The sequence below is a fragment of the Pimephales promelas genome, chromosome 1 (genome assembly GCF_988280905.1).
Source record: "Pimephales promelas chromosome 1, fPimPro1.hap1.1, whole genome shotgun sequence".
NCBI classification, from domain to species: domain Eukaryota; kingdom Metazoa; phylum Chordata; class Actinopteri; order Cypriniformes; family Leuciscidae; genus Pimephales; species Pimephales promelas.
Window position 1 is genome coordinate 35,283,996 of NC_142769.1, and position 20,308 is coordinate 35,304,303.

The 20,308-nt window shown below is 37.0% G+C and overlaps 1 protein-coding gene and 1 long non-coding RNA gene across 4 annotated transcripts in view; both read left to right on the top strand.

Moving 5' to 3' along the window:
* igdcc4 (immunoglobulin superfamily, DCC subclass, member 4) overlaps positions 1-20,308 on the top strand; it is a 76,497-nt gene that overhangs the window by 20,410 nt on the left and 35,779 nt on the right. The window contains exons 2-3 of the mRNA XM_039666874.2: positions 15,199-15,507; positions 20,080-20,239. Of these exons, the coding sequence (XP_039522808.2) occupies positions 15,199-15,507; positions 20,080-20,239 (469 nt within the window). The remainder of the gene's footprint in view (positions 1-15,198; positions 15,508-20,079; positions 20,240-20,308) is intronic.
* Positions 7,141-10,431, top strand: LOC120476694 (uncharacterized). Of its 3 annotated transcripts, none has more exons than XR_005622205.2 (4): positions 7,141-7,209; positions 8,044-8,190; positions 8,623-8,745; positions 10,203-10,431. It is a non-coding gene; the product is annotated as an uncharacterized LOC120476694 (long non-coding RNA). The 3 variants fall into 3 exon arrangements; XR_016162451.1 differs by lacking the exon at positions 7,141-7,209 and adding an exon at positions 7,318-7,360; XR_016162457.1 differs by lacking the exon at positions 7,141-7,209 and adding an exon at positions 7,318-7,343.

A 20,308-nucleotide genomic window follows, 5' to 3' on the forward strand; every position in this document is an offset into this window, starting at 1 on the left:
GGTATGTGTACACTTATAGATAATAATGTGTTCGAATAATTATGTGGTGCAACGCGGCGCTGCAGCTTCTCGTCCGGTGTGCGACCCCCTTAACGTTAATTTTGTGAAACTGTAGCTGTGGTTGAATACTTACACGACATGAAAAGATGTGTCAAATGTACATTGCAGACATCCCAAGTCTCCCGGATCTCCCGCATATTGATAGCGTTTCCCTGATGCCCGCAAATTAGTTCAAATCTCCCGGGATATAATGTTAGAGCGAGACATACTGCGCGCATAACATACAGCGCGCTGCGCGTGCACTGTACAGAAGGAGAGACTTTGCGTTTGTGCCTCGCGAACGCGAAAGTTAGCCTTCCCTCCCACCCCCACAATCTTGTTATCGAAATATACCTCCCGGAAATGAATTCTTGCAGGTTGGGATAACTGACATTAAATTGATTTTTTATTTTTATAAAGTTACCAAGGAGGGCCAACCACGTCAACTCATTGCAAGAGACCTGCCCCTTCAAACCCTCTCCACCATAGCTTCGTCCAGTGACTCGTACAGTAACATCTGTGATAACTAATTTACTTTTAAACCTGACTTTTCTTGCACGGTTATTTCAGTTTAATGAAAAACAAGCATGTCATTAAATGCAACGTTTATAGAAATCGAACTTTACCTCATCCATGACAACTAATTTTCGATTCCCGTCTGACTGATTTATCCACGGTGGAGTTGAAAACAACAGTTCCCATCATTCCGCGTTCCTCCACGGCGTCATCAAGCAAAGCCGTTGTTGTTGTTTTGAATGTAGCGCCCTCTAGCGGCATTTAAATCTTAGGTATTGCACCTTTAAGTTAAAAATGCAGTGTTATACAGTGGCCTGAAAAGATTTTGTGACTGTTTAAAAAGAATGTCAACTCTTTTTCTCCTAACCCCCGAGAGTCCATTGTCTTCCTTAAGAGTGCATAGCCTGTCCTGGATTCCATCCATTGTCCCCTCCGTGGCATGTCCTTCAAAAGTCACCAATTTTGTGTCTACATCATGAGTTGCCTCCATAAATAAGATGACTTATGAATACACTGTAAAATATAATTATTTGATCAAGTGAACTGCTGATAAAATAACCAAATATTGGCCGGGGTTCTCACAAAGTACTACTTTCATAAACAAGTAATGCATCTCAAGGCACCTTTTCTATTAGACCCACAGTCCCATTTGGCCTCTTTCCAGCATACAATGGTGCATGAATTAATGAATATGGTTGCATTGCATGGCTCTTTTTTTTTTTTAGTAACTTGTCTTGTGATGTCAGAATGTCCCATTTCTTTATTTAAAATTATTAGTTGTCAAGCTTGTTGTGTTTCATGTAGATATTGCGTGTGGCATCATGTTAAAGGATTAGTTCACTTTTGAAAAAACTTTTGCGGATAATTTACTCACCCCCATGTCATCCAAGATGTCCATGTCTTTCTTTCCTCAGTCGAAAAGAAATTTAGGTTTTTGATGAAAACATTCCAGGATTTTTCTCCATATAATGGACTTCAATGGGAACCGGATGGTTCAAGTATCAAAAGACGGTTAATAGCTGTTTCAGATGCAGCTTCAAATGTCTTTAAACGACACCAGACGATGAATAAGGGTCTTATCATGCGAAACGATCGGTTATTTCAAAACTTATTCCAAAAATGTAACTTTTATAAGGACAAATGCTAGCCTTGCTAAATTCTCTGAGGCGCGTTTGTAACGTCACGTAATACGTAATTACGTTCAAAAAGTCACGGGCGACGTAGCCGGAAGTACAGAATCAAAATCGTCCGACATCGTTGTTTTTCCTTTTAATTCCTTTTTTTGTAAACGGCGTTTGAGTTAGTTTGCACGTTCAACCTATGCGTTCAACTTGTAAACACTGACTCTGTACTTTCGGCTACGTCGCCCGTGACCTTTTGAACGTAATTACGTAATACGTGACGTTGCAAACGCGCCTCACAGAATGGAGAAAGGCTAGCATTTGTACTTATAAAAGTTACATTTTTGGAATAAGCATTGAAATAACCGATCGTTTCGCATAGTAAGACCCTTATTCATCGTCTGATATCGTTTAAATACATTTGAAGCTGCATCTGAAACAGTTATTAACCGTCTTTTGATACTTGAACCATCCGGTTCCCATTGAAGTCCATTATATGGAGAAAAATCCTGGAATGTTTTCATCAAAAACCTAAATTTCTTTTTGACTGAGGAAAGAAAGACATGGACATCTTGGATGACATGGGGGTGAGTAAATTATCAGTTATCATTAGAGTGATAACAGGAAAACGATGCATCCCGGCTGTTGTTCAGCTGAAGTCAGTTCAGTGTTGATTCATTTCTGTTGTAAAGATCATCAATTATTAAGTTAGTTTCTTCTTATTATCTATAAAGCAGTTCTGCAAAAAGAAAAAATGATGTCATCGCCCAGCTCAGCTCAGTTCTCATTCTACAGCGTCAGTACAGTCAGATCAATAATATTGTTGAATATTTAGTGTTCCTGCAGTGGCAAGGAACCCAAACTCCATCAGGTGACAGAATGGAGAAAAAAATCCTTGGGAGAAACCAGGCTCAGTCGGGGGGCCAGTTCTCCTGTGACCAACAAACAAAGATGGTGTGATTTATAATTCAGGCTGCATAACAAATCAAAATTTAGATCTGGATCAGTAGCATATTCAAATATATTAATCTAGTTCCTTTGCGGAGGACCTTTCTGGTTATTGAGGTCTTTGCTGATGATCTGTTCCGATGGCTGTCATGTCAACGAGGCCTTCACGGGGGGTGGTCTAGTAGACACAGTCTTTGCTGACACTCATGGCTGTGTTTATGGTCGTGTCTAGGCGCAGGTCCACCTACTGATCTATGGACCGGTTCTGGCCGACTACGGTAACCTCAGGATAAAAATGTGACAGACAGACAAATATTGGCGTAGATGCCATTCTTTTTGCGATGTAAGAAGTACATCGGGTGTTAGAGGAAGTGTTCCTGGTTTCAGTTGACCTCATTTATGCAGCCTAACAAATCATTTATCTGATTTGAATAGAAATTGATAATGTTATGGGTGTGCCTGATTAAAGAGATGTGTTTTAGTCTAGATTTATACTGACAGTGTGTCTGCTTCCCAAACAATGAGTTGGGGTGCTAATTAGGAAAAAGGGTATACCACCTGCAGTTGATTTTGAAATTCTAGGTATTATCAACTAGCCAGAATTTTGAGTATTTTAACAGAAAAGGTGTCTGTAATAATCTAGTTCTTTAGGATCAAGTTTAAAGTTTTTGGTACATATTCTAATGACAATGATGAATTAATATTGAGAAGAGGATCTATCAATGAGACCCCTGCCAGTCAAGTTTTAAGTTTAAGACTATGTGCCATATTACTAAAGAGAAGAATGGCACCATCCCCGGAGGGATGAAGACCATCTCTTTAACAGGTCAGGCCTTGGGTACCTTTCCAATTGTCAATGAACCCTATATTATAATGCGGACACCTCTAAGACAGCCAACCATTGAGTGACGACAGTCTGTTACCTATTGTGTCACCCGGCATACAGGGAGGGGGCCAGAGCATATTGAAGTTTCTGACATTGTACTTACGATTTCACACAACTCTTTAATGTTATTTTGTGTGATCTCTGGCTTACGAATTCGTACATCATTAGTGCTAATGAACTGAATTCGAATATGAATAACAATCTCAAGAGTTTACAATTAGCTTTAGCCAGCACTTTTAAATTTGCTTTGATATCCGGCACTCTGGCCCCTGGCAAACGTTTTGACTATGGTAGCTGGTGTCTCTATATTCTCATTCTGTACAATCAAATTGCCAATAACTTGGGCACTTTTTTTCTTATTGGTTGCATCACTGAGTGGGGAGAACATGTTGTTTTAATCGGAATGGAACAGCAGTGTTTTGTGCTGCGACTATGCCATCTCACAGTCACCCGGTTGCTCTGTTGTGGGGGAACTGATAACCGGAACCGAATAATGTTCAGTGTACAATATCTCGCATCCAAAGCAGTATCTAGAGACCATGTATTCTTACTATCCTCGATTAAATTTTGGACGCTTGTCTCTGTAAATCTGGAATCCTGACTATTTCCTTGTATTTTATCACATGTGAAACCCTCATTGGTATCAGAGATGCCTACGCTAAACATGTCAGGCAGTGCAATTGACAATTGCAGGAGAAGATGCCATTACTGTGTTTGTTGACTGATTCCGACTATATCCATAGTTATCACCTCTTTGCAGTTGAATGTGTTCCTTTATATATCTTATGCTTCTGCACGACCAGTGAAAGTCTACTTTTTTCCCTTCTGAGAGAACTAGAGATGAGCCACAGTATTTCGACCTTGCAAATCCCATGGTAACTTCCATGCTGCGGTAAATTGTTTCCTCATCACTGCACTCTCTCTTGTCATATCCTCAAAGATGGAGAGTTTGCAATCCTCCCACTCATTTCCCATAAACTGAAGCAAGTGCCCGTTTATTCTTCCAATCTGTATAGTGTAGGATTTGTACCAGCATGACACATGGATGTTGTTGATTGTCATTAGGTTTAGGTCTTTTTTTGAACATACAGGCAAATTTCGCAGCCTTTCCCTTTACCCTTTTTAAAGGGTTAGTTATGTCATCTTTTACTCACCCTTATGTCATTCCTGTATATAATAGTAACTATGATTGATTCTACTGTGGAACAGAAAATGTGATGAATGTTTCACCTGTTGTTGTCCATTCAATGAAACTCGGTGTGGTCCTAAAATTTCAGTGGTCTCTATACTGACTTTCATTGAATGGATTGGATAATTGTATAATAAATAAGTACATTGTATGGAGAATTTTGTTTCTTTTTTTTCATGCAGAATTTTGACTAAATTTGCAAAGGGATATGCAATTGACTTGGCTTCTTTCCCCCCTTATTAGGAAGTAGTTAATCAATTTTGACATCTCACCCATATGTCGGAAGTAAATATGTTGTTCTAATTATGTCAATATGAAAGCAACCTGTCAGATCCTGGACAGAAATAATGTACATAGTTTTTTTTTTTTTTAAGGAGGGGTTATGTTTGTTTGTGTAACTAATGATTCATTAACAAAAAGGACAAATATGACAAAAATATGTGACTAGGTAGGCTATTGCAAATAGCCTAAGCATGTCTTACAAATATGGACTTACACTCCATTACAAAGGTTGAAATGTTGGAGGTAGCATGTGGTGGCAAGTTGTAAATGTGGAGAAAAGTGCATGTAGAGAGATATTTGAATTGTGATCATCTGCCAGTTTAAAACAACCAGATGGCAAATAGGGGCTAACATTATTTTATTTAGCTTATTTTGTTTAGTATTTGTATTTTTTTTTACCCTTGTAAAGGACAGATTGACAAATAAATGAGGCTTATTGTTTCAATGAAAATAACATTTTACATACTTTACATTCTTTAAGCTATTTTACATAGCTTTTTAAAATTTGTATATGTTCACACTTTTAACCTAGCTCTAAAAGAAAACATTTTGTGGGGGAAAAACATGTTATTTATTAACAAATTTGTCTCACAATAAAGCAATAAGCCCCGCAAAGCCGTGTTTTACACTTCGAAAAGCAATAAGCCAGTGAATTTAGAACAGCTAAGGGGCTTTGTTAGGCTAGACACGGAGCTAACCACCTTAGCTGTTCTAAATTCACTGGCTTATTGCTTTTATAAAAATGGTTAGGGGTTACTCCATAAAAAATATTCATTTTCATATTTAATTTATTCATAAAATATACCAGCAACAAAAAATAACGTTATAACACATTTATTCCTTCGCCAAGCAATGCAGTTCCAAAGATGTTGCCAAGCAACACATGCAGCAACAAAGAATCACAAAAGGCAGTTGTGCAGTAATACTAATGTCACAGGTGTATGTTTGTTGAGTCATTTACTGTGGCTTCGAACGTGGCTCAACCAATCAGAATCGAGGACCAGAATTATCCATTTTTAGTAAATATAAATAATCCAACAAGCAACATGATAATATTACAAATAAAGTCTTCAAGGCTGACTACAAATAATTAAAGCCTAATTACTGAAAATATGTGACAATTGTAAAGCAATGTAATTTGTTACCAGGCACCGATCTCTCTTGTTCAATGGTTTTGTGTTTTATTCTCAGTTTGAATGGACTTAACATAATTGTGTAAAATGTACAAAAATATAAAATAACATAATCAATGTGAAATCTAGTCAATTTTGAAATACATAAGATAAATCCTGGAAAATTTGAAGTATTAGAACACTAATACATTAAACAATAAACTAATTTGTAAACTGTTTCTGTGTAGGTGATTCATAACTTATTTTATATAAAAATTTGATTTGACATGTTACATGTACTGTATGATTTTTCTGTGGTCATGTATTCTCTCTCTCTCTCTCTCTAATTGTGCCATGCTGGCACTGTACCCATACTGACACAAATGTAATGCACCCACACAGACATGTTGCCATCTGAATTTAAATGGTTTGTTGCATTGGGCTATCAATCAGACCATCTGTCTCTGTCCTCCCAGCCTTCATTAGTGGTTGTGCGGTACATATGTCACACATCCAGCTGGCACAAATGCATGTTCACACACAGCTCCACCTTTGTCCACCTCGTGCAGTGCTTAGTTCTTCTCAGCCAATAGCTGGCAGGAGTGCCAACCAGAATTGCTCCATGCGAGTGTGAACTGAACCCGTATTTAGTGTTTACAAAGTGTGTGCGAACTGCTGCAATCCATTATCAGACAGGATGTGGTATCTATTCTTTTTGTTGTTATCATCAGCATATCTGTTCAGATATGCACTGTAAAAACGAACTTTTTGGTGTAGTAATATATATTAAATGAATCATCATAATTTTTACTTAATAAAATTAAAATTCAATGTGAACTAGAATTATCTAAGTAAATTTTTAAATATCTACGCGTTTAATTCATGTAATAAATTAACTGGTTGGAAAGAGTAAATCTTATTATATATTTTCTTGTAATATTTAAACGTTTTATAGTCCCTTCACATAAACATAGTAATTTTAAGTAAATTTTAATAGAAAAGCATAGCGCGTTTGAATCCGCACATGCGCGTTTGGACAAGTCTAACTGCGCACTTTGGATCTGAGACGAGACGAATTGGCGGGCTGCTGCGTCGCTGCTTTCTGTCGTGTTTGAGGTAAGTTTGTCTTTCTGTTTTACATTTAATAAAACATGAGTCTGTGTGGGTTTTGATTGATGATTCTTGTTTATTTGACTCAATAAACATTAATGCTCACCTTTACAACATGGCCTCATATTAGTGCAACGCGTGTGGGTTATCCATAACAGTATACTGTATCGTTAACCCCTTTTCACTTCCTAACGTTAACGTACATTATTTATATTGAATCGGAAGTTTTCAATAGTTTTATAGATTCACAAAGAACTGTTTTTCGTGTAAAAATGTCAAACTAAGTAGAAATTAGTAGACAATCTTTACCGTTTTAACTGCTAGCTAGCTAAAATTGGGCCTTAAAATTAACAATTTAACGTCAACCGCTCTTAACGTTATACTGTTGACTATGGAAAAGTTTGAATGCTCTTGCTGAATATTGCTCAGGATGGAACGTTTACACATAAAGCTATTTTTTTTTTTCAATCGCTCTAAATCGTGCATAAATGAGGTCTTAAAGTAAGCAGGGCTGCGTTTCTAAAATCATCCTGTTTCTAAAAATTGATTGTAGAAAATAGAGATCGTGAGTGGCAATCATGGGCAATATTAATATTGACAACAGTAACTGATTTAGCACATGAAAAAATAAATAAACTTGAAATGTACTAAACTCAAAGTTAAAATTGAAATGCCAAATTAGTGTTTCTCTTTTGGATTTGCACATTACAAAAGAAAGTGCTGGATTGTTCACTCCACTGTTGATATCTACAGTCCTTGTATAATTAACCCTTGCTCCCTGCATCAGTCTATTTAACCAAATTTCTGCTGTTGTACTCTTGAATCATTTTGTCACATTAGATCAAGGAGGAATTCAGGAGAATCGATCATGGGGCAGAGATTCATGTTCAGACTTGACCAATGCACATCAAGACTTATTGCCCTGATGAAGGCCATGGGAGGTGTTGTGGGGACCAACTGAGGCCATTTCTGGACAAACTGAGTCAGGTGTGTTTGATCAAAAGTGTGCTTGTTCACATTTTTTTAAATAAGATATACTTAATGTATTTCTCATACATGCATGTACATTTATTGTATAGCTTTTAATACAATATAGATTGCATTAAAGTAGCTTTACTGTATTAAACAGACAAAAGTCAAAAGTTCAGAAATTTCAGTAATTAGAATTTTAGTCATAAATTACAACTTAAATTTCAAATATTAAGAATATGTACTGAAGATTCTACTGAAGTTTCAGCGACAGTTCTGCTTTGGCCAAAATGCAAGGCAGACAGGAACAGGAAGTAGAGTCACTTTGCTCTAAGTACTCAAATCAGTGTTCCTTGCGCATGAATGCTTTTGTGTTCTCACTTGATTTCATTGAGTTCATTGTGTATGAATAAAAGGTTGTGTAATGGTACAATATAAATCTGTTCACAGACACAAAGCCTTGAGATGGGAATCAGTTATCCGCAGCCTCATTCTCTACTTTGACGATAAAGAAGATGATAAACTGTGTTTTGAAGATGAACAGAGTTCTGACGGGCTCGGGACGACATGAGGGTGAGTCATTAATGACATCATTTTCATTTTCACAATCACGAAACGTCGCCATGGAAATAATAAGGAGATATATTTTAAAATGAAAGTCGCACACTGGGTGGTCAGCTAGAATATTTTAAAGTTGCGTGTGAAAGGTTAAACAGAGTCAAATTTATTTCACAGAAAACTGCACTCCAGTTTATAGCACCCTAAAAAGGATAGTTCACCCAAAAATAAAAATTGTCATTGTTTACATTGTGTAAACATTGTTTGCACTCAAGTTGTTCCAAACCGTTGTGAGTTTATTTCTTCTGATGAACACAAACAAAGATATTTTAAAAGAATGTTGGTAATCAAATGACGGTAGCCATTGACTTCCATAGTAGATTTCTAATGGCTACAGTCAACTGTTTGATATCCCATTTTCTTCAAAATACAATGTATGTATGATATACCGTCCTTGTCCAGAAAAGGTAATACAGACATCATCAAAGTAGTCATGCAGTGACTGCAGTGGCTCAATTTTAAGTTTATAAAGCGGCAAGAATACTTTTTGTGCGCAAACATAATGACTTTATTCCACTATTCATTTCATGAATTCATATGCATAATAAAAAGCATAGGTGCACTCGAACAATCATTCATTAAAACGCATAAAACTTTAGTTTACAAAGACGTGAAACTCACCGAGTGGTCTGGGGTGTTCACTGATATGCTCACACAAAAATCGCTGTAAAAGATGATTTCCAACAGGTTCTATCGTAGTTTTTGTCCAAGTCCATTTTCTTCCTGTTTTCGGTCGAACTAGATAACTAAGGACCGCGCACGCAAACTCGAACTAGATAACTAAGGATCGCGCACGCAAACTCGAACTAGATAACTAAGGATCGCGCACGCAAACTCGAACTAGATAACTAAGGATCGCGCACGCAAACTCGAACTAGATAACTAAGGATCGCGCACGCAAACTCGAACTAGATAACTAAGGATCGCGCACGCAAACTCGAACTAGATAACTAAGGATCGCGCACGCAAACTCGACAATTGACTACTGTGGATTTCGACCAAAAACAGGAAGAAAATGGACTTGGACAAAAACTACGATAAAACCTGTTGGAAAGCATCTTTTACAGCGATTTTTGTGTGAGCATATCAGTGAACACCCCAGACCACTCGGTGAGTTTCACGTCTTTGTAAACTAAAGTTTTATGCGTTTTAATGAATAATTGTTCGAGTGCACCTATGCTTTCATTATAAAGGTGGGGGGGTGCTAACACAGAATCCAAAAATTCTCGTGACCGGAGCATCTGTCTAAAAAACAATCTTAAATATTCTATTTCATCAGGGACGATCTTAAAACAGGGCTTTAATTGTAAAATACCGAACTTGTCCTTTAATGCAAGTCAAATAAAATAATTTAAGCCATTATATTTTTGTTTCTCAAAAGAATTATATTTTTTCTTCTAAATTGTATGCAGGAGGACAGCGGCAGTGACATCACTCAGCACAGCATTAAAATACTGGTCGTTCGTGGTGCTGATGGAGAAGATCCAATCGATGTATCCATCCTTTTTGAAGGGAAGGAAATGTTGGAAGCAGCAATACTGTAAAGACAGTTTTACTGAATGCACCTGTGTCAAGAGATGACTGAATGTCCATTCTTGTATGAACATTTTTGATGACTGAAAAATAAACTGTTTAATTGAATTTTAGTTGTGTGATTTGTGAAAAATATTGAGAAAATGATTATTTATTTATGTTCATGATTATTTATAAAAAAGAAATTATCAATGTTTAAATGTTTAAATATGTAGTAAATGAAAATCTCAACAAAAAAACTTAAATAATATCTACTTATTTTACTTCATTAAATGGTAAGATTTACTTAAAAATTTCATAAAAGCAAGCTTCCTAATTTAAAAACAATAAATAAACTTTACTTAATTACTTTAAATAGATATAGCTTCTAAATGAAATGTAAATGGGTATTTTTTACTTAATTTCTTCATGAGAGTTTTGTTCAATACTAAGTAGATTTTACTTGATAATGGCACGCGAGTTGTACTTAATATTATAGCAGTAAAATTTACTTAAAATTTACTTGTGCAAATTGTTACGAGGATTTTATTAAGTAAATCTTACAAGTAGTTTTTTTCAGTGTGGGGTGTTTGGGGGTGTGTTGTTTTCCCATTTGATCATGGCTTAAAAATGCCAAATGATTTGTGACAAATCAATATAATTGTGGCTTAATATTTATTAATGATATCATTCATATAAAAAGTTGCAGTGTTGCCTTGTTGTCTAGTTATTATAGGCATCTTGGCCACCACATGGCTACGCCCCTGATGTTCTTCACAACAATGAACTTTATGTAGCCTATAAAGATATATTGAAGTAAAAAAAAAAAAGAATATGATTTAATAATTACTTAATTTATGAAAAACAGATTGCTATATATTTTAAATCAAAGGGTAAAAACAGTTTGAATACCATTTTATTTAATAAGTAATGCTGTATCAGTAGCCAATAAGCTTGATGCTCAACTCTGAACTTTAAAATACATTTGCTTTAGCAGTATGCAGTGCACTTTCAGAAACCCTCCACCTTCCCAGCTCCACATGTATAGATTTGCTACAGGTATATGTATGCTATTGTACAGCAGCAGCATGTCTTACTTGCTCACAGCAGTGTATCCTTGTATGTATTGGCATTATGGGAAAAACTCATGGTAACAACGGATCGTTAGGAATGATTAGATGAATGTGATCATTTTTGTGTGGGCCTGAAATCACCGATACAACCTTTAAAGGGAAAGGCACGACCTTTCGATAGGAATCAGTAATGTGAAAGTCATGTGCCCTCTAGTGGTGAAGTATGAAAGTGCTATTAAAGGGAAATACTTTCTTATGTGGTTAAAATCAATTTGACATGCAAATTGTTTGAGTAGATGTCATGACGTTGAGTGTTCTGCTGCATATCACACTGATGATGCAGTGAGTTTTATAAACGCAATGTGCTGTGTATTTTGTTGAGTCACGTCACATGTGTTTCATGCCTTTGGCAGTGCAATCTATAGTTTTACAGGATAGACCACAGTTCAGACAAAATGTTCTGGACTACTCCTGAGCACCGCCTTCACTTCACAGGAACACATGCAGAGGTGATAATTTACTTGTGCGTTTTGTGAAAGATGAGGTTGGTGTTGCGTAACTGAGAAGTTTGCACTGTGTATAATAAATGATCGAGTGTTCGCAGGGAGATGCTCTTGTAGATGAATGTGAATGTTGTAGCAATTATTGGAGCCAGAATGACTAGAACAATCAACTCTGTCAATCTTTTACCAGTTCTTGTCTTAGTATGGCTAGATGGAGCTGCTGAAAAGACCAGCTTTTTATTGATTGATACCACCAGGCATGCATAATCAGATGATATTTGGTCATGTGAAAATCGACATTGGTTTGACTGATTCAATAATACAACTTAATAACATGATGCAGCGTTATTCTCCAACGACCACCTTAGCTGTGTGTTTTGATGAAATAAACCAATTTAAAATATAAATCTCAGATATTTAGCTATTTCATGATTATTTCACATATTTTATGAAAACGTTTCTCGATTAAGTGCTTATAAGCAAAGATCAGCGGTTATTATGCGTCTTCAAATATTTATGATGAGTTTGGAGCAAATGTTTTATAACTTTTAAATTCCACAATTTTCCTCCTTTTTATAAAAAGTGTATAATGAGAATATAGAATTTGTAATTATTTCAGTCTTGCTTAGTTTATAGCACACATTTCCATGCTAGTCCAGATTTTTGGTCAGTGTCGATTTGACGCTGTTCACCAGCAGAACGAAGTGTTGTAGATGGATCTGCTTGATCTTTCTGGTTGAGAGACTGCTAAATAAGGAAACCAGGATCATAAACGTATTGTATGATCTCTTTTCAGTGGAGTGTTTTATGTTTTTGGTTCTTTGCTTTGTCATATGCTATGGGCTACAACATACATATATACAACTAGTGTCTCATTGGAAAATACTATCACTTTTATTTTCTATCTCTGTTTATCGCTCTCTTCATTTGCCAAGTCAGAGTAAAATTGATGATTTGATTGGCTCTCTGCCATGCCATGAGAATCCCCACCCGTTTGATTTTAGAGCGAGTCCACAGCAGCAGAGGTGCATAGCGGTAACAAATCACCCCACAAACATTGCCATTTCACAAACTCAGCAGGGTCTCAGGAAGCTGCTGTGCTTTTGCACGCGCACAGGAGAGGGAGCAGTACAAAATGGACAGTAGTTCATTTTAATGTGTGTTTTGACACATTACAAGCATGCGCTCAGAAGGATTTGTTCTTTCTGTACTTGCTTCATGCCAAACTCTGCATGTGAGAGTGAAGTTGGGAGGTATCTCAGAAACCTGAGGAGGTCAAAAATATTCTTGGGAGAAATCGCCATTAATGCCCTTAATTAGATTAGAGATTGGATCGAAGTAAAACAGCAAGAGGACAGAAGCGATCCCTCAACCGGTGTGTCTGTTAATGGCTGTGGTGAAAGTAGGCCAGTGTTTCTGTTATTATGGCCCACAGATCTCTCATTGGCCAGTCTTTCATGTTTTTTTTTTTTTCTCTGCACGCGCAGACACACGCATTTGTTCTCTCACTTACTAATAAGGTCTCATTTGGAATGGCGCTGGCCTTTTTGGAACCAGAGACTTAGTGGCCTTATTTTCAACTATAAACAGAGGTGGCGATTGGACTCGGAGACCCTGCAGCTCTGGTTGTGCTGAACTTATTACGAGTTTCTCTCTGTCAGTCCGTGTTCTTTCTGCCTCAGAAGACACTCTCTCACATATTTGTATGCGTACTCTGGCTTTCAGCCATCCAACAAGTAATATTGTGTTTTCTCTTTTTGTGTGCTAGCTGTGTGAGCTGCTCTTGCTTGCTAGCTTGTCTCATTCACACACACGCATACATATAGGGATGCCGGAGGGTCAGCTTTCACTTTAATCTAGGAAATAATTCCATTTCCCATTAGCGTAATTAATTGGGAGCTTACTGCAGCACGAAAATGTAGAGGACTAATGTGGGCTCAACGTGTGGTCTTTGTGTGTGTGTGTGTGTGTACAGAGCGCTGACATAGTGTTATGGATGGCTGATTAGCATAGTCGTTATAAAATTATTGCCTCATGCTTGACATGACTGGCAACATGAATAACGGTTCCTTTGGGTGTAAAGCAAATGGTGTTTTCCAGATTACTGTATGCTGATACAAGATCTGTTTTCATTGTTTGGTGAAAGTAAATGTAATTTATTAATAAAATATTGAGAGAAATATGCTGTTGAAGAGTAGTGGTCTTTCTCTGGTCATTATTTCTTCCTAAAATACAAAGGGAGCTCTCTATGTTCATGTATAATAGTACTGAACTAAGAACATGTTGTCTCGTTTTAAAATTAAATATTCAGCTTCTTTTGTCATTTGTATTGTAGTCTACTAAGCCAAAAGAAATTCTGAAAATATTTACTTAAGTTGGTATAACTTTTCTCTACCCACTGGTAATGTTAGTAATGGTAAATCGTACTGTTAGGTATGTACAGTGTACACATGAAGAGCGCAGTTTCAGTTCAGTTTAATTTAATTCACTTGTATCTCGCCACCCTATGGTTGTGCAGGTAATGTTTCCTTTCAGCTTACTTTCTGAAGTTAGTCTTTTTTTATAGATTAAAGCTATGCACTGTGTAATTCTTATAGTTTATTCTTAGCTTAAAACAGTTCTTTCTAAAATATATGTGCTCATTAATGTATATTTACTACGTTCAAGTAATAAAGTATTCTCGTGAGTGTATAATATGCCATTGGAAATACATACGGGTAAGGGGTTCTAATGTCGTCGCCATGTTGCCCCTCCATCTTGAAAGTACATTAGCCAAAGAGGGACATACCCGTTAATTCAAGCTTCGCCTTTCGCGTTCACGTTTGAGTTAACACTCATGGACGAGGTCGAACTGGAAGCCATGTTAATCTTGGACTACCTTGGCCACCGTAGGAGTTAAAACCAAATCGGAATTGAGAGGAACAGAAACTAATATTCACTGGATGATCATATACCTTTTCACCGCTAGATGGGGGTAAAAATCACACAGTGTAGCTTTAATGGAAGAATTTGAAGAACTTTACTTTCTAAAAATTCTTAATTCTTTGATTTTATTTTGATTTGAGTCAAATCATTCTAAATTATCCAAATATGGCCTTTGAGTAAAAAAAGAAAGAAAGGTGAATTCAATCGATTCACTGTTAACAACCCTTTTCACTGATCGTTTTCGTTTGGGTTAGTTTCCTTTTCTCTTTATTTTCTTCATTTGATTTGTTTATTTATTTATTGTTTTCATTTATCCCCCAGACCTCCCAACCTAGGGTTGTTTCATCAGCTCAATTTCAATCTCAATTTCTCTCCTCTTCTCACTCACTAATTAGAGAAGCCTGTGTCTGTGGAGCTGAGCTGTGGTGCTGGTCCGGTCCATGTGGTTCTGGAGCCTGATCACCCTCTGCTGCTGGACTGCCACCTGGGGGCCAGTGAGCCCCCCCTCAACGTGACCTGGCTGCGGGATGGAGCGGTGCTGTCTGAGAGCCAGGCCATCCGACCTTTGCCCAACGGATCCCTGCTTATCTCGCCATCCTCCACGGATGGCCAGGCTCCAGTGGGTGTGGAGGGTGGATACAGCTGTCTAAGTACCAGCTCGACAGGAGCCCTGACCAGCCGGGCTCTCTCCCTGCATCTCGCCAGTGAGTATGAACACTTTTTACTCAGATTCATCACCAACTTACAGCAGCTGTGAGTCAAAGACAGGTCAAAGAGCCAGATCATTTCAAACTTTAGAGGCACGCCAATGTTTAGGCTTTCGGTTGTATTTAAATCTGCGTCATCCGTAAAGCATCACATTCCAATTACCGTGGTGTACACATATCTTATAAACATCATAAACATCATCATCTTGTGCCCTGCACCTGTATGTAAGGAAATAGCTGTCTATATCAGCAGGTATTCAAGATGACATCATGACTTTTGCATAAACATACACTCCACTTTCAAGTGAAGTGGCGTGCTATCTATACATTTTGTGCTATCCACGTGTATCCGCGTGTATGCGTATATGTCCACGCCATTAATGTCCGAGTGATTCTGCGTGTATGTACACGCCGTTAAAGGCATACTCCACTTTTTTTGGAAATAGGCTCATTTTTCCACTCCCCCAGAGTTAAACAGTTGGGTTTTACCATTTTCGAATGTATTCAGACGATTTTTTTTTTTATATTTAGGAGAATATCAGTAACCAGACAGTTTCTGGTCCCATTGACTTCCATAGTATATTTTTTTCCTACTATGGAAGTCAATGAGACCAGAAACTGTCTGGTTACTGATATTCTTCAAAAATATTCTGAAAATTGGCTGAATGGATTTGAAAACGGTAAAACTCAAGTTTAACTCGGGGGAGTGGTAAAATGAGCCTATTTCCAAAAAAAGTGGAGTATCCCTTTAAATGTCAGAGCGAAACAAAGCAAAATGAGAGCTACATCTGGGAAGCGATATTCAATCAGTTATATTTGTCATTCAAAAATAGGAAACCGAAACTAGGACTGCAGATATATAAACCATAAACAAAGAAGCTTTTGCTTACCATTTTGATTATTAATCATGCAGATCACTTTCCTCATTCCACAAGTTGAAAATATTAGCGTATTGGAATAAGATGTAACATTAGAACACCATTCAGTCTGTGCCGTCTTGACTTCTTTGATTGCTTTCATTACTTTCTCTTTTATTCTCGTGCACCCACTCGTTCACTTAACTGAACAGCCAATCAGAGCAATCTCTCAACGACAGCTCCCACCGACTAGAGACAACGTGTGGGAAAAAGTAGCACAACGGACGCTCACTGATGGCCCGACGTTGTCTGACCAAAAGAGTCAGACCTTTTAAAAGAGTAAATGCAATCAAAACATTTTGAAAAGTATTATTGTTATATTATATTAATTCCTAGATGCATACCATCCTCTCTCTTTGTCTCTCTCTCTCTGCCACATTCTACATGGTGGTTGTCTTTGTCTCAGCTGGAGCTGAGTGTTGTTCTCACCTGGTTAGCACAAGGATTCGATTGTTTACTGAAGAGCCCGAAGAGGGGGAAAGAGATCAGTCTTCAGCCCTTTTTTCTCTTTTCTTTTCTTTTTCTTTCTTTCTTTTTGTGTTTAAGGCAGCCCACTAGTCGATAAAGACCATTTCCTTCAGTCATAATCCTACTAAAAGAAACAATGTGAAGTTGATATTTTAGTCACTGGCTTGACTTACTCATGCATAAACAGTATTGAACGATTTTGAGTGTACTGATAGCTCAATCCAAGGCCAGCTCTTTAGCCCAAGTTGAGGAAACAGTCGTCAGTGAAATGTTTGTTATTTCCAGAGGAAATAAAATTAACCCATTGTTTCTTCAGAGGCTCGGATGAAGGAACTAAAAAATACTTTACCGAACACTGATCAACGGCCATGCTTCGGCTGCGCAGTTCCGCCTGTCATTGAACATGGGCTGGCATATGCAAATGTTTGGAGTCGTACAGTACATATTAATGATCCCGACTGTTGCGTCACAGTCGGTTTTATGTGGAGATTCGCCTGTTTTTCAGGGGTGTTTTTCGAAAAACGAGATTTAAGTAATAAGGATAAAATAATGGTGTTTTGAGACTTACTGTATGTCATGTCCATTACATACAGTAAGTCTCAAACACCATTGTTTTATCTTTATTACTTAAACCTCGTTTTTGAAAAACTCTTGTTATTTAACTCTTGTTATTTAACTCTGAACTCTTGTTATTTAACTATGCCTAAATAAATTCAATTTCACATTCTAGGGCACCTTTAAAACAAAAAGGACCACAAACAGTAGTTCCTGAATTTTTATAATTGTTATTCCTCCTTTAATTTTCTTGGTGTTTTTTATTTGTTGTGGAAGCAATTGTGGTGGGAAACTGGATACGGATATTAGAGATTGAATATGTGGCCACATAAATAGCCACATATTACATGGTTTTGATTTATCCCGGTTATTATCGGTCATCTCACTTACCATGTTAATTGTCTTATTCATTTGGTAGTGACAGTGGCAGAATTAAGGGGTCATCATTTAAATAGTTTTGTCTCCATATGCTACTTTTTTTGGTTCTGAAGTGCCATTTTCTCTCAGTGGCTGAATATTTCTCATTATTTTTGAAAACCGTTAAGTTCAGATGCTCACACCTACACATAACCATGCTACTGGTGTGTGCTCCAGTAAATATCCCATGTTTTTTTGTAAAGTGTGTTTGCTTTAGACGCATGCTGTGTATAAGTCAAAAATATCTACTGTTAATGTTTAACTGGTCTCTGCCAAGCAGGCTGCACTGCATACCCCCGTACACACACACACACACACACACACACACACACACACACACACACACACACATGCAGAGTTGTTATGAACGACGCTATGATTCATGCGTGAGCTTGTTTAGGAATTTTTTGATTTTAACTTTTTATGCATCAGTTTTTTCTGGTTCTCGAATCTGATTGGTTGAGAGCCTTTTTTCAGCCATACAGTATTTGCACAGTAACAGCACTCTATATTATAGTTATATATATATATATATATATATATATATATATATATATATATATATATATATATACTGTATATATATTGTATTATATATTATAGAGTCTGTAGCCTATTGGCATCTTCTGAAAAGGAAAAAACAGGACAATTGTGGTTCTTTATTGGAAAATAAGGGACACTCAAAATATTATATCTTTAGGCTATTACATACATTTTAGTGTTTGCAGTGTGTGTAAAGGTTCTCAAACACATTTGTTTTGTGTAACCTATTTATGTATAATTTAATTCTTAAAAGAATCATATATATACAAAATGTCACATTACACAAACCATTGTTCAAAATAATAGTATTTATCTGAAATCTGAAAGTTTTTTTTTACATTATACACTACATATCAAAAGTGTGAGATCAGTAAGATTTTTTTTTTTTATTTTTTACGGTAGGGGTGCACGAATATTACATTTGTAAGATCTGTAATTTATTATTCTAAAAATAAAATGCCGTTCGAATTTTACTTGTTTGCTTTGCTGGACGTAAATGCAGTAAATCCGTGATAAATGGCAAGCAAATTCCCAAAGATTTTTAAGTTCAGAGAAATTCCAATTTGGCTCGCCCTGTTCACTTGTCGCCTGTCAATGAACTTCAATGTGACAGAGACACAGCTCTTGCATGTACTTTATTAGACAGGTGAGAAAATGTACATAAAACTAATCAATGTTATATAGCCTAACATGAAATATTAGAATATGATCAGTATGTTATTCTAATGTTGATATAGCTTACTGCTAGTCTCATACAGATAAACTAACACATATAACAATATTATAACTTTCAACACACTCAAATGCAGCACTACCTCACAAGTTTCATTCGTCTAATAAACTGACCTGAGTGAGTAGTAATTTAGCACTTGTGGGTAGTTCGGTAGAATTAAATGTCCTTATTCCTTTATGACTCTCATGTGTTGCTGATATCTGTCTCTCATTAGCAATCTTGCCATGCTTCATCATACTACAGTCAAAAACATCATTGTATTTACTCATCCATAAACATTATTTGAGATCCATCAGAATGACGACAAGTTCCATAGTTCGATCCACTTATGCATCATCAACCTACGCCTTTGTTATTGTAAGAGGTTAGCAACCCCTTGCAGCGAAAAAAAATTATACATATTGTAGCCTTAACCTCATTTAAATAAACAAATATTAGAATATTTGATTCTTATGAGCCCAAATATTATAGTACAATAATTTTGAAAAATGCCCATCCCTAGTTTACGGATATTTACGGCGAGTGGCACACATTTACCATGCAAACCGTAGCGCTACTGTAGGTCTAAATACCATAGAGTCATGGTAAGACAAAAACATGTATTGACTCATTATTTACATTTTGTTAATTTTGAACTAAACAAAGTTACATGGTCTATATTTAATGTGAATTTCCTCTGGCTTGTTCTATGTGTGAGTTATTCTGTGGGCTTATGAGCAATGCGAGTCTGGCAGATGTAGCTGATCAAAGTGAGAGTATTTTCAAAGCTCAGAGGCACTGGAGCAGAGGTCAGGGGCCCCGCTCTCTTTACTCCCACCATGTGGCTACATTTTAATGAAAAGTGAATGTAATGCATTCACTGATTCACTTTTTTTTTTCTTGTTGCTTCCTACTCCTATCCTCTTGTCCATACTCTGCTCCCTCTGTCTTCCTCAGGCTTGTCCCGTTTTCTTCAGGATCCTGAGCCTCAGGTTGTGCCTGTAGGTGGCACTGCCCGGTTTGAGTGCTATGCAGATGGCTTGCCCACTCCAAGTATCACCTGGGAGAAGGACCAGGCACCTCTACCTGCACCTACAGACCCTCTAGACCCACCCAGGTAAGTTATCTTGGCATAAGTTTTGGAGTGTAAAATTCCCTTTCTGTAATACTTTATTCAAGTATGACA